This window comes from Oryctolagus cuniculus, chromosome 7 (genome assembly GCF_964237555.1).
Source record: "Oryctolagus cuniculus chromosome 7, mOryCun1.1, whole genome shotgun sequence".
Classification (NCBI taxonomy): domain Eukaryota; kingdom Metazoa; phylum Chordata; class Mammalia; order Lagomorpha; family Leporidae; genus Oryctolagus; species Oryctolagus cuniculus.
In genome coordinates, this window is record NC_091438.1 from 39416170 (window position 1) to 39431244 (window position 15075).

The window sequence follows — 15075 nt, forward strand, 5'->3', positions numbered from 1 at the left end:
AACTTGAATTGTCATGACTGAAGTTCTAATAATTCAACCTTGCTCTTTTTCTAAGATTTCAAACTGAAATTCCTTAATTATATTTAATATTCTATTTTTCTACTTCATTAAGCCTATTAAATTATTCTATGATTTGTTGTGATCATTTTACTCCTTATCACTCTAATTTTTCTTTTTTTTCCCAGCAATTTGTTCCCTCTTCTGCTTCTTACCTCCCAATCTACTTAGATTAAATTCACTGATTCAGTAACTACCATTCTTAATATATATATATATATATATTTTTTTTTTTTTACCTAATCTGATTCTCTGGGCTGATCAAACCCTAATTGCTGTTTTCCTCTGAAAGTCTGAGTGAGGGTTAGAATTAGAGTTAGCCTCAGGTTACCTTTTGAAACTTGAATGAAATACAGATCCATTATCCTGGGACCCAGAACCATTCGTGGTTCTTTCCCAGTCTATTAGTTTTATCTTGCTTCCTCACAAATCCCATTGTGCTGTCAAACTCTTCTACTTGTGTATCTTCACGGGTTCTTGGGTAACCTCTTTTAAAATGTTGTGTGCCATTTTCTTTCCTATAACAAAATAGATTTCAGACATGTCTCAAAAATCCAGTGTTCTTGGTGCTGGTGCTGTGGCATAGCGGGTAAGGCTGCCACCTGCAGTGCCAGCATCCCATATGGGCACCGGTTCGAGTCCTGGCTGCTCCACCTCCGATCCAGCTCTCTGCCATGGTCTGGGAAAGCAGTAGAAGATGGCCCAAGTGCTTGGGCCCCTGCAGCCACATGGGAGACCTGGAAGAAGCTCCTGGATCCTGGCTTTGGATTGGCACAACTCTGGCCATTGCAGCCAACTGGGAGTGAACCAGCATATGGAAGACCTCTCTCTCTCTCTGTCTTTCTCTTTTTCTGTCTCTCCTCTCTCTGTGTAACTCTAAAGTAAATAAATAAATCTTTAAAAAATAAAAGAGAGGCCAGCACCATGGCTCAATAGGTTAATGCTCCGCCTGCGGCACCAGCACCCCGGGTTCTAGTCCCGGTTGGAGCACTGGATTCTGCCCCAGTTGCTCCTCTTCCAGTCCAGCTCTCTGCTGTGGCCTGGGAGTGCAGTGGAGGATAGCCCAAGACCTTGGGCCCTGCACTGGCATGGGAGACCAGGAGAAGCACCTGGCTCCTGGCTTCAGATCAGTGCAGTGTGCCGGCCTCAGAGCACCGGCTACAGTGGCCATTGGAGGGTGAACCAACGGAAAAGGAAGACCTTTCTCTCTGTCTCTCCCTCTCACTGTCCACTCTGCCTGTCAAAAAATAATAAAAGAGAGATAACAGCACTCTCATGTTCATTTTAGCATTACTCAACCTTGGAGACATGAAAATAACTCACATGACCCTCAGCAATTGAATGAATAAAGAACATGTGCTTACCACATACAATGGAATCTATTACTCAGCCCCTAAGAAGGGGAAATTCTTCCATATGTGTAAGATAAGTGAACCTGGATGACACTAAATGCTAAATGAAATAAACTTGTCATGATACCACTTATATGAAGTATCTGAAATACTTTGAGTCACAGGAACAAAGTAAGATGATGGCTTCCAAGGCTGAGGAGAGAGAGATTTGTCTTTCATCAGTGTGTATTTTCAATTATGCAACTGAATTTAGTCTCTTAAATACATTTGACAGCTGGTGCACATCAGTGTGCATAGAGTTAGCAGCACTGTATTGTACAATTGAAAATATATCGGCCGGCGCCGTGGCTCACTAGGCTAATCCTCCACCTTGCGATGCCAGCACACCGGGTTCTAGTCCCGGTTGGGGCGCCGGATTCTGTCCTGGCTGCCCCTCTTCCAGGCCAGCTCTCTGCTGTGGCCAGGGAGTACAGTAGAGGATGGCCCAAGTGCTTGGGCCCTGCACCCCATGGGAGACCAGGAGAAGCACCTGGCTTCTGACTTCGGATCAGCGCGATGCGGCGGCCACAGCGTGCCAGCCGCGGCGGCCTTTGGAGGGTGAACCAATGGCAAAAGTAAGACCTTTCTCTCTGTCTCTCTCTTTCTCACTGTCCACTCTGCCTGTCAAAAATAAAAAAAAAAAAAAGAAAAAAAAGAAAATATATCAAGTGTAGATCTTGTGTTGGATGTTCTTACCAGAATATAAAAAAATAGCAGAGTGCTAGACTCAGAGTGTGAGGAGTTTTCTTTGGCTGTATTTCTTCAATTGAAAAAAAATAAAAACTATGTAGATTTGAATTATTATTTATTTAATCAACAATTTACTGAGACACTACAGTTGTGAAGCAAAGTGCTAGATGATAGATAAGATAAAGAGAAGGATAAGATACATTAAAAATCTTTCCACTTGTAAGGGTTTTTAGACAATACCCTTTTGTGTACAAAAACACCTACAGTATGAGAGAGATCATTTTAAGTACTAGGAAATGTTATAAAAATAACAATTATTTTTAAACACTTACTGTGTACAAAGCATTGTGTTGAGTAATTACTGTGTATTTATTGGCCTCTAAAATTGCATGAATATGGGTGGTAATATTCCTGTTCCACATACGAGGAACTATAGGTTCAAAAAGTTTGAAAGCTTGCTTAATGCAGTTTTACCCGCTATGCCGCAATACCATCCCCATGAAAGTGTTGTTATCATATGATTGTTCCATTTTCAACATTTTGAGAACTTTTCATATTGTTTTCCAAAATTTTTCCATTTTTTGTTCCTACAAATGTTCCAGTTTTCCTACATCCTCACAATACTTGCTATCTCTTTTTTCCCACATAGCCATTCTAAGAGGTAGGAGATGATATATCGTGATTTTGATTTGCTTTGCCCCGATGATTAGTGATAATGAAGAGCTGTCAAGAGTATGTAAAAGCCAGTGTAGGAGCGAGTGCTGTGGCACAGCAGGATAAAGTCCCATCCTGCAGTGCTGGCATCCCATGTGGCTGCCAGTTTGAGTCCTGGCTGTTGCGGTCATTTGGGGAGTGAACCAGCAGAATGGATGACCTCTCTCTCTCTCTGGCTCTACCTCTCTCTATAACTCTATCTTTCAAATAAATAAAATAAATCTAAAAAAAAAAAGGCAGTGTAAAGGTCACACCACTGATCAAACTGGGAATAATTTGAACACTAATATAAATGATGAAAGTAATTATAAGCCATTGAATGAAATAGAAAACCACAAGTCTAAAATTACATGGATGAATAAATAATACAGAAAAAATTTGATGGGGACCAGGGTTGTGGCACAGTAGGTTAAGCTGCCACCTGTGACACTTGCACCCCATATCAGAACACTGATTTGAGTCCTGGATGCTCTGCTTCTGATTCAGCTCCCTGTGAATGCGCTGGGAAGGCAGCAGAAGATGGTTTAAGTACTTGTACCCCTGCCGTCCCCCTGGCCATTGTGACCGTTTGAAGAGCTCTCTCTCTCTCTCTTTTTCTCTTTGTAATTGTATTACAAATAAATGAATAAATCTTTAAAACAAGTGTGACGAAGCATAAGATCTTTAGATAGTTTCAAACTGTCTCCCCCCCCAAAATATTTATTAATTTAAAAGAGAAAAAGAGTGACTTCAAAGAAGAGAATCTTGGTTTGTACCACCTGAATCAAACAAATGTCATTAGAAATGGAATAATTAAAACTGTGGGCCTCTTGATAACATGCAATGAGGAAATTCAACATTGCTTCTGTCCTGTTAACCAATCACTGAATTAATCTAATCCTGATAATATATCAGAACAACTAAAATTTAGGGACATTCTACAAAATACTTGGCCTATAATCTCTGAAAGTGTTCGTGTAATAAAGGACTAAAGAGTTTATTAAGATTGGAAGAGATTTACAAGAAATGCCAGCAAAGAATTTGATTCTGAACTGAATTCTTTTGTTATAAAAATGTGATTGAAAGAGTAAGCATTTAGCCTAGTGGTTTAGACATCTGTATCCCATGCTGGAGTGCCTGGTTTGATTCCTTACTCTGATACCTTGCTCTAACTTCCCACCAAGTGACTCTGGAAGGCAGTGGTGATATAGCTCCAGTAACTGGGTTCCTGTTATCCACAGGAAAGATGTGGATTGCATTCTTTGTTTCCAGCTTGGACCCTGGTCCAGCCTAACCATTGTAGGCATTTGGGGAGTGAACCAGCAGGTGTGTGCTATCTCTGTCTGTCTCTCTCAAAAAATAATAATGCAATTGGCATAGTTGGAAAAGCATTGAACATGATCTGAGGTTTAGATGGTTGTGATGAGAATCACTGTTAATTTCCTGATTTTGATGGTTATTCATGTTCACATAGGACAATGTCCTTGTTTGTAGGAAATAATAAAATATTTGAGGGCAGTGATCTCTTTACCAGCAACATGCTCTCTAATGGTTCAATAAAAACTTACTCTACTTTCAACCTTTGTGTAAGTTTGAGAAAAATAAAAAAATATGAAAAGAACTAGAGAAAAATGTGGAACTCAGTTTTGCCTGGAAAGATAGATGAATTACGGTCAAGGGGTAAGTAAGAGGAATTATTTGGGCCATGGAAAGGATTGGGGATGAGCATATTCAGTTTCTAAGTGGACATTCATATGGGATGATGAGTCACTCTGAACAAGTTAGTGTCTTTAAAAACAATGCTCTTGATTAGAGAGAATAAAAATTAGGGAGAATGGGATGTAATAAGATGTAGAGAAAAGTAAGACGAGGGGGAGGACATTAATTCTCTTCCCTTCTTTTCTGAAATGTCATTCCTTTTTCAGGGCTTTGAGAAAAACAGTAACTGTGTCATCAGGTATCAGAGAAGGAACAGGGTTCTTACCATTTCCTAAGGTGAAGTGTTGGAATTGTGATGTGGAAAGCTGAATGAGAGACAGAGGGGAAAAGAGAGAGAATCATCTATATCATCTGCCTGCTCCTAAATATCTGCAAGGGTGTGGCGGGGAGCTAAGAATGGAATACTGGTATCTCATATTGGTGGCAGGGACCCAACGACTTGAGTCATGCCTCCCAGGGTCTGTCACAACTGGCAGGAAGCTGGAACTGAGAGTTGGAGCTGCATATCAAACCCAGGTTTTCCAAGGTGTGATGCAGACATCTTAACTGCTAGGTATTCGCTCACTCTGAGACAGTCTTTCCTGATTCACTGTCTTTACAATATAATTATGTTATATGAAAGCTCTTTTAACAGTTAATGGAAATGGAATTGAGATAAGTTTATTCTGTTGCAAACATTTTTTTTTGAAATCTATGCATAGTTTCTTTAGAATATGTCTTTTCCATAAACTTTTGAAGATCGCTAATAAGATTTTTTTTCTTTTTCCTAAGGAAATACTCATTGAAGTATTTAAGAGTAAAGGTGTGCAATGATGCCAGCTTACTCTTGAATAATTCAGAATTAGACATGAAGATGCAAAGGGGCACAATGAATCCAGAAAAATGATATGCAGTGCTGTGCATTAAACTTGTAGTTTTTCTTTAAGATTGAAAAGATTTTTAAAAGCTAAAAATATAGAATAATGTTGAGGGACTAGGAATTGGTAATGACATTGCAGAGTGACATAGTAGAGAGACATTCAGGCCTGGGAGAAAGGTAAAGATTAAGGGGGAAACTGAAGATTAACTAGAGTATTTATAAATATGTTTCAGATAACTTCTAAAATCTTAAGGATCATGTGAGATATGAAACTATTATGAACTTCAGGAAAGGTTGAATTAAGAGGTGAGTGGATTGGAAATACGAGATAGAATAGGATTTAGGAACAACTCAAGAATTCCTTATTCTGACTTCCATTGAAATGCTGTGGAGGCTAAAGGGCATTTAACTGTACTGGAAAGTAACAGGCGTTGTGGTTAATACGATGATTTAACTATGATGCTGGTGTATGCGTATGAAAACAAAAGTGCACAATCCTAGATTGACAGAATGGTTTTCTGATATGACAGAATTAAAAGTACATTGAAGTCTTCACATAATTTCATAACTTCCATGTAAGAAGCAGAGTAACAAACAGGCCAAATTAGAGACTTGAAACATCACTTGCTGTTGTCTCAGAGGAAACTTGAGGGGTAGTCAGAGGAAAGAAAATAATGCCAATCAAGGGGAGCTTGTATTATGCAAAGACTGGGGACTCTACATAGCTATTGGAAAGTCTTCCAGAAGGAACTGATAATTAGGCTATGATTTTCTAAGAAAATCTATTTTGCTGAAATTGAACTTATTAATAAATGGATGTCCTTGGGAGATATCAAATTTTACTTATACAAGTTCTCTCTACCTTGGTAAAACTAGAGACTAATCCACCATCCTCTAAAAATGATAGTTCTTGCACCATATATTTTACATCTCTCCCAAATAAGCCACGGTTATGGGAAAGTCATTGAGAGGATAGCTCCAGGATTCACAAAGTTTCAACTGCTAGAAAATTAAGAATTTTCATTTTTAATAAGATCCCTTGGTAACTGTCTAGAGTCTTATGCTACTGGTTCCCTTGAGATACTAAGGTACTTTTGAGAAAAAGAGACCCACGAAGTGCAGCAGACAATGTGACTTTTCCTCTGAGATTCTCCTGATCTCTGAGTGTATTAGGTGCTTATCCTGCTCTGCTATCAGGATAGCTTTCAGAAACAAGGGCACAGTGGGCATGTTTTGTGCCATTCTTCTCTATGATACAGTCCTATTTAGGAAGATGTAAGTGATTTCAAAATTATACAAGTACATCCTTGAAGAGGTACCAGGTTATTTTTTTTTTTTTTGTAGACACTCTCAGATCAGATTTGAGAGGTATTGGGGATGCCTGTGTGTCCTTCTAGCTTAGGAAAATTCTCATCCTACTTGATCCTGTGTGCATCCTGGGCCAGTATCTGATCTGGAATTCTGGAGTGCAGTATTACAGATATGCTACTTGGGCTCAAGTCCTAAGAAAGCATGACCTTGTAATTATTTTTACTTTCATCTTATGATAAAGTGCTATCCTTACTCTGAATTCATCGAATGGCTGTAATAATCACAGATTTTTAAAGATATCACTTTATCCACTCCTAATATCTCTGAATTTGCTTGTGTTTCAAAGACTCTGACAGAGACTGTAAATCTGGCAGAGACTGTAGACTGTTGTTTGTTGGTTTTCTGCAAAAGTCATTTAGGTATAATATCAGTTTGGAGATTGGCCTAAGTTGAAGACTTTAAATTTTTTTCTCTTTCTCTTACAGGTTCATTCAACCATAGATAACAGATACATGGTTTCTTATAAATATCAATAAATTATATAACAAGCTTTTGAAAATCTCTTTACATCTTCAAACTTTTCTATTTACTCTTTTAGTTGGCTTATAATCCTCAATATTAAAATATTTAGTCTATTTCAGTATTCTTATTTTCCTGAGGATGATCTGGAAATATCTCTCATCTTGTTATCTTCTACTGTATTTTTCTTTGTTTTTGTTGACTTTTCAAAAGTTCTTAGATGGCTTATTCCTATATAAGCTATATATTCCTATATAAACTATACCATAGAGTTTTAGGTACCAATTATTGGAAATTTAACTTATGCTAAATAGTTTCAATAGATTGTTTTATTTAATTCTCCCGATATTCTGAAGCAAATACTATTGTATTATTTGTCAAAGAGAATGAAGTTCGGCAAACTTTTGCTCAAGGCTTCAAAGTTAAGTGAAAGAGCTGGAAAATGATTTAGGTAACTTAATTCAATAATCAATGATTTTTTTTTTTTTTTGACAGGCAGAGTTAGACAGTGAGAGAGAGAGAGCGAGACAGAGAGAAAGGTCTTACTTTTTCTGTTGGTTTACCCCACAAGTGGCCGCTACGGCCAGTACGTTGTGCCAGGCACACTGTGCCAATCCAAAGCCAGGAGCCAGGTGCTTCCTCCTGGTCTCCCATGTGGGTGCAGGGCCCACGCACTTGGGTCATCCTCCACTGCACTCCGGGCCACAGCAGAGAGCTGGACTAGAAGAGTAGCAACCGGGACAGAATCCGGCACCCCGACCGGGACTAGAACCCGGGGTGCCGGCACCGCAGGTGGAGGATTAGCCTAGTGAGTCATGGCTCCGGCCATAATCAATGATCTTTAAACCCAAACAACACAAGAAAAATAGAGGACCCAGAGTAATTTGGGTGAATAGGAATACTTTGCTAATGTCACATTTTATTCTAATCTCTCACTTTGGACCTTAAACACATTTATCAACTGACAGAGACTCAAGGCAGAAAATAAAGATCTGACACCTATTGACAACTCAGAAACTTTCTGAAAGGCTCCAACACCATGGGTCACAAAGTCTAAGCTAACGAAACTGATCCTTTCCTCCCTCGTAAAACATTTTTTTCTTTCTGAAGTTGCTTCAGATTTTCACTCTCATGTGATTCCTTATGGAAAGATGTGAAGAAAAATTAAGGTAAAAATCCAAGCAATTAACCTCAGGATGCTGCACAGAGGAATGCTGAATTTTGGGGTCTTACTCTTTTTTTATGGGTAGCTAGCTGCTTTCTTGGCAAACTGAGCTCCAATTATGCTGCTGTGGGAATTCTAGATGCTTCTCACTCTTCGAAGTGTCATCTAGAATTTATTGATTTTTTTTTTTTCCTGGTGAGTTGTGTGAAGGATTCAAAAGCTGTAGAAGTAATGATTCTTTTTTTTTTTTTTCAAAGAATTTACTATACACAGGAGACAACAGATAACAGTGCAATATAGCATGGACTGTGTCCTTGTATGTAAAAGATTAAAACCATGGTGTGGCCGGCGCCGCGGCTCACTAGGCTAATCCTCCACCTTGCGGCGCCGGCACACCGGGTTCTAGTCCTGGTTGGGGTGCCAGATTCTGTCCCGGTTGCCCCTCTTCCAGTCCAGCTCTCTGCTGTGGCCAGGGAGTGCAGTGGAGGATGACCCAAGTGCTTGGGCCCTGAACCCCATGGGAGACCAGGATAAGTACCTGGCTCCTGCCATCGGATCAGCGCGGTGCGCCGGCTGCAGTGCACCGGCCGCGGCGGCCGTTGGAGGGTGAACCAATGGCAAAGGAAGACCTTTCTCTCTGTCTCTCTCTCTCACTGTCCACTCTGCCTGTCAAACAAACAAACAAACAAAAAAAATCCATGGTGTGTTGGTGAATATTTAACAACCAGCTTTTCAGGAAAGAGTGATCTTGACTTTTAGTGCTTGTCAATTGCTGAGACGAAACTTTCTCTACAGCAGATTTCATCTACGGACACAACATTATTGAATATGGAGCTGTTGAGTTGAAGAGATATATGCAATCTGTTCTGGTGAGTTTGTGCAAATCCAGTTCTAGCACATTACTGAGTATAGGCTTTATAAAAGGGATGGCAGTGAGAAACAGGGAAGTGCTAGACAATGAGCTGAGGCATGAAATACTCTAAGAAATAATTTAAAAATTGAAAATATATCTATTCTAGTTTGGTGGCTCAAGAATGCTCCTCTTAAGAATGGAAATAATATAAGTGTCCATCAACTGCCAAATGGATAAAGAGTGTGGTATGTATATACATGATGGAATACTATTCAGTCATTAAAAAGATGAAATCTTGTCATTTTTAACAACATGGATGCAATTGGAGATCATTATGTTAAGGTAAATGAATCAAACACAGAAATACAAGTACTGCATGATTTCATTTATATGTGGAATATAAAATAATTGATCTCATAGAAGCATATAATGATGTTTCCAGAGGCTGGGGAGCATAGGGTGAGATGATGAGCTATGAAAAGATCGTTTAATTTGTAGTAAGCTATAGTTAGATAGGAATAAGAAGCTCTGGTGTTCTATTGCACAGTAGGATGACTACATATAATGATAAAGTACTGTATATTTCTCTTAAAAAAGCTAAAAGAAAAGATCATGAATGTTTTTACCATATCAAATGTTAAATGTTTGAGGTTATAAGTATGTTTACTCTGATTGAACACTATGCAGTATATGCATATATAGAAATGTAACGTGATACTCCATAAGTATGTACAGCTTTTTTATGTGTTGGTTAAAATCAAAATGTTAAAAAACTTCTTCATTTATCCAAGAATGAGAACATAATTTAATCTGAGAGCTATATGTGAAGGTGGGGATGTGCTTCCAGGCACTGAGAATTTAGAATCCGGGTGGACAAAAATGTATTTGAGGACATATCCCAAGACCCTGGGGATGTTGGCCTTTCTGAAGTGGAGGATATGGTGAACTTGGTAGACTGGCTGCATTAGAAGGATCCAAAGGTACAAGGCTTTATCTGTCCAGTAGAGGTATATTTGTCAGATCAGAGAAGTGAAATGTAACTGGTTTATTGTAATTCAGAAACAATCAAGTTTAAACCCTCCTTTGTCGTTTGAGGCTGTGGAGACAACTGACAGACTCCAGATTAGGTTTCAGTTTTCCCAAGTTCTAGCTAATTCTAGTATTCCAACCTAGATAATTATAAATCAAGCAATGACACATTTGAAGAGAAAAAATCTTGTTTGTGGCCAAATGAGAATCTTCTTAAAACTCAGTTTTGATGATACATAAGATCACACAGTACAATAAATACATATGGTACACTACAATATGAAATGCTATGATACCATATAATGCAAATAAATATAATGCTGTACATATATAAATAATTTACCAATTTTAAGTATGCACTCTGTTGTTTTGACAAATTTATACAGCTGTATCAACACCACCAAATAAAGAACACTTCCTTTGCCCCAACAAATTCTTTGTTTTTGCTGTTTTCCTGTCAGTTCCCTAGCAATCCTGGCAACCATCAATTTGTTTTCTAGAAGAATTTTCTAAAGAGTCATATAAATAGAAACATACTGTGTTAACTCTTCTTTGTCTGACTTCTTTGACTAAGCCTAATAATTTAAAGATTCAACTGTGTTGCTATTTGTGTTTGTGATTTGTTCCTTTTATTGTTGAGCATTATTTTATTATAAGGATACATAAACATTTGTATTTGGACTGTTTGAGGATTATGGCTTTTTGAAAGAAAGCCATCAGGAGCATTCACATATATATGACTTTATGGTTACACACATGTTTTCCTTTCTCTTATGTAAATACTGAGGAAAAATTACTTATTCATGGAATATATTTAACTTTTCCAAAAACTGCCAAATTATTCTCTAAATTGTTCATGACATTTTATATTCTCACCCTTATTGTTTGAGTTCCAGTTCTTCCACTTCTTTACCAATGTTAGATGGTGTTAGGCATTTAAATTTTATCCATTCAAATGGGTGTGTAGTGGCGTCTCTGATCTTATTTTACATTTCTTCGATAACTAACATTGAACATCTTTTTGTGTGACTATTGACTATTTCTGTCTTCTTTTCTGAAATGTCTGTTCAAATGCACTGAATTAAAATAATTATTATATATTCTGGATATAATTTTATATATATGTATTGTGAATATTTTCTCATGGACTGTGGTTTGCCTTTTCATTTTCTAACAATGTATTTTGAAGAGTAGAAGCTTGTAATTTAGATAAAGCTCAATTCATAATTTTTTTCTTTCATAATTTATTCTTCGTGTTCCTTATCTATGAACCCTTTGCTCATTTTAATGTTTTAAATATTTTATATCCACTATTTTGTCTATAGTTTTTATAGTTTTATGCATTTCATTTTGAATTATTTTTTCTAAAAAGTTTAAGGTTGATTTTTTTATATAGATATTCAGTTGTTCCAGTAACATTAAAAGAAAATGCTACCATTGAGATACCTTAGTACTTTATCACCAAAAATGAGTTGGCCAAGTATATGTGAGACTATTTTTGGACTACCTATTTTATTTCATTGTCTGTTCTTGGATTATACTCATTATCTTGATTGCCACAGTCTTCAAATGAAGTAATATGAGTTCATTAACTTCTTACTTCTTTTTCACAGTTATTTTGGCATCCTTGTTCCTCTGCTTAGCCATATAAATTTTAGAAAGTGAATATATTTTGTTATTTATTTAGTACCCTAATCTTAACTGGGTCATTGTGAGTCAAGAAATTGAAGAAAATAGAAGATATACTTCAAGGAAAATCCTCACTAAATGTGATGCTAGAGTAGGTGTGGCTCCAAATGATGACCCTGGTACAGAAAATGATAAGGTCCTTGAAGTAGACAAAAAAATGGAGACAGAGCCTTTTCTGAATATAAAAAGGATTTATTTTTACTTTTCTTTCAAAAATACAAAATATATTATGATTACAAGACACAGAAACAGAAGTCAAGAGGGAGGCAAGTGGGAGATGTGGGAGAAAGATTGATAGTAGAAACACAGATTTAAGCGCAAATGAAGAGAGTTTGGAGAGAAAAAAACAGGACCAAAAAATTGACCAGAGAACAGTGTACGTGACTATAATATAGGTAGAAAAAGCTAAGTCATGGGCGGTTAACTAAATGAGTTTTGAGAAGAGAGATATATAATGTGGTGTCATGGAAACCAAGGTCAGAGATTGTTTACATGAGGCAGGGGGTTAGAAGTGTCAAGTGAAGCAGAGAAAGATGGCTTTAGCAATGCACTTCTTTAGTGACATTGCAACAATCTCCTGTGAGTATGGTGAATGTACCTTGCAAAGAAGTATGGGGGCTGGATGAGGAAGTCTATCCAGTAATTCTGCAAATGAATAGAGAACAACTGGATGGTCACTACAGGGAGCCACAGCAGCAGCTGCATGCTCTCCATGCAGGTTATACCTGCTGTTTTTTCAATCACAGCTCTCTTCCTGACTTCACTCAAAAGTACTGCTGCAATCTGCACAAAAGATTTGTTTGGTAGGACTTGAGTGATGAATTTCAGGAAAGTGATCCCAGCAGACGTTGTTTTGTAGTTTTTCTGTTCTGAGGGTATGATGACCTTTGGGCCATATTATAGTTCGAAATCAAATTTCCAAGACTATACTTTGAGGGATCATTTCTATAGCTCATTACATTCACAACTCAACTGAAATGCTATAGAAGAGGTCCTGGGTGACTCTGTCACCAAATCCAGTGGATATGTCATATTATTTTTTCCTAGAATATTCATATATATTTTTACATGCTTCTTACTGGTTTCCTGTTCACTAAGAGGGCTTGTTTTAAGTGGTGGATGTCATTGTTGGTTAGAACAGAGTGCATGATTTCTCCTTGCTGTCCTTTTCTCTTCCTAACATTACTATAATTTCTGTGAGTTGAGCAGTTGCTCAGGAATCCTCTCCATATACAGGAAATAATTTGCTCAACAGTCATAATGTTTTTAAGTACAAGCCCCAAAGATGCACAAGTAGATTTCTCTGCTCATGTGAAAGAACTCTACAACGTGAATTTGTTGATCACAAAGGAGGAAATTGGCTATCCTTATACCTTGTTTTATATCCAACTACTAATGGGAATTATTCCCTTGATGATTCCCTTTATTGCTTTCAGACCCTGATATAGCAGAACGCAGGGAAAGAACTTCACAGGAGTGAAAGAGTTCATCTTCTTGGGATTCTCTAGCTTTGGGAAGCATCAATTCACTCTCTTTATGGTTTTCTTAAACATTTACACTTTAACTTTGGCTGGTAACATCATCATCGTGACTATAACCTGCATTGACCGTCACCTCCACACTCCCATGTACTTTTTTCTGAGCATGCTGGCTAGTTCAGAGACTGTGTACACACTGGTTATTGTGCCACGAATACTTTCCAGTCTCATTTTCCATAAGCATCCCATCTCTTTGGCAGGTTGCACAACTCAAATGTTCTTTTTTGTCACCTTGGCCATCAACAATTGCTTTCTGCTTACAGCAATGGGCTATGACCGCTTTGTGGCGATTTGCAAGCCCCTGAGGTATACAGTCATCATGAGTAAAAAAACGTGTGCCCAGTTGGTGTGTGGGTCCTTTGGCACTGGTCTGGTTATGGCAGTTCTCCAAGTGACAGCAATGTTCAAGTTGCCCTTCTGCGGCAAAGTGGTGGACCACTTCTTCTGTGACATTTACCCAGTCATGAAGCTTTCTTGCACTGATACCACGGTCAATGAAATAATCAATTATAGTGTAAGTTCATTTGTGATTCTTGTGCCCATAGGCCTGATCTTCATCTCCTATGTCCTCATCATCTCCCCCATTCTTAAAATTGCCTCTGCTGAGGGCAGGAAGAAAACCTTTGCCACATGTGCCTCCCACCTCACAGTGGTCATCGTCCACTATGGCTGTGCCTCCATTTCCTATCTCAAGCCCAAATCAGAGAGCTCAATAGATAAGGACCTTCTTCTCTCTGTGACCTACACCATCATCACTCCCCTGCTGAACCCTGTTGTTTACAGCCTAAGGAACAAGGAGGTCAAAGATGCCCTACATAGAGCTGTGGGCAGAAATATTTCTTAGCAGATGGAATCATTTATTATAGATCTTTAGCCCAGCGTAATGTGAGTCTACTTACAACCAAACTACAATGCGGATGTTCATTAAACACAACATTTGTTGACTATAATGACAGAGAATAGAAATGCTTTACTTTTCATGTAAAAAAAATTAGGATTTCTGTTCTTCTGAAATTTGTTAACAGAATCATTACAAGATGAGTTGACTACTTGTTTTTATTCTTGAAAATTTTGGTTTGCAAACACATTTGACCCCCACTTCATTTGAGTTCTTTGATAGTCAAGTCTTTGATAGTCTGGTAAATGGATGTGGAGAAGAGGCTGTTGAAGTACAGCGGCTGGATTCTTAGGAAAATAGGTTTCAGAGAGAGCCGATTCCATTTCATACCTCACGTACGAGCGAGGTCTTTCATTTTCAGCAGTTAAATCATATGCTCTGTAATAGTCATTTTAGAAAGGGCTTCCTTAATTCCTGATGATTGAAAAATTAGTAGCTTTGCAGGGAAGGGCCCTTAACTTATTATCCAGCTATATTAGCTCCTTAAATAATATTTGTTTCTATATGTATGCCTCCCTCTTGTACAATCAATACAAAAACTTCTGTGGTTCCCTAGAGGTTTAGCAGGGAAAGAAACTATTGGTGGCTTTTGTCTGTAACTACACTTTGATCCAGATATATTTTTTTGAAGAGTCTTTTCTTTTTAACCTGTAAAAGCTTTTAA

General features: G+C 37.9%; 1 protein-coding gene and 2 long non-coding RNA genes across 3 annotated transcripts in view; all 3 read left to right on the plus strand.

Annotated features, from left to right (window-relative positions):
- LOC138850520 (uncharacterized) overlaps nucleotides 1–1667 on the plus strand; it is a 133900-nt gene extending 132233 nt beyond the window's left edge. The window contains exon 4 of the long non-coding RNA XR_011390348.1: nucleotides 1346–1667. This is a non-coding gene — a long non-coding RNA (uncharacterized lncRNA). The remainder of the gene's footprint in view (nucleotides 1–1345) is intronic.
- Nucleotides 1668–5641: 3974 nt separating this feature from the next.
- On the plus strand, nucleotides 5642–11583 carry LOC138850389 (uncharacterized). The gene is made up of 3 exons (XR_011390101.1): nucleotides 5642–5715; nucleotides 9200–9273; nucleotides 9424–11583. It is a non-coding gene; the product is annotated as an uncharacterized lncRNA (long non-coding RNA).
- A 977-nt stretch (nucleotides 11584–12560) lies between these two features.
- LOC100348330 (olfactory receptor 10J5) lies at nucleotides 12561–14357 on the plus strand. The gene is made up of 2 exons (XM_070076772.1): nucleotides 12561–12778; nucleotides 13424–14357. The coding sequence occupies exons 1-2, from the start codon at nucleotides 12561–12563 to the stop codon at nucleotides 14355–14357; spliced, it is 1152 nt and encodes a 383-aa protein (XP_069932873.1).
- The last annotated feature ends 718 nt before the right edge of the window (nucleotides 14358–15075 follow it).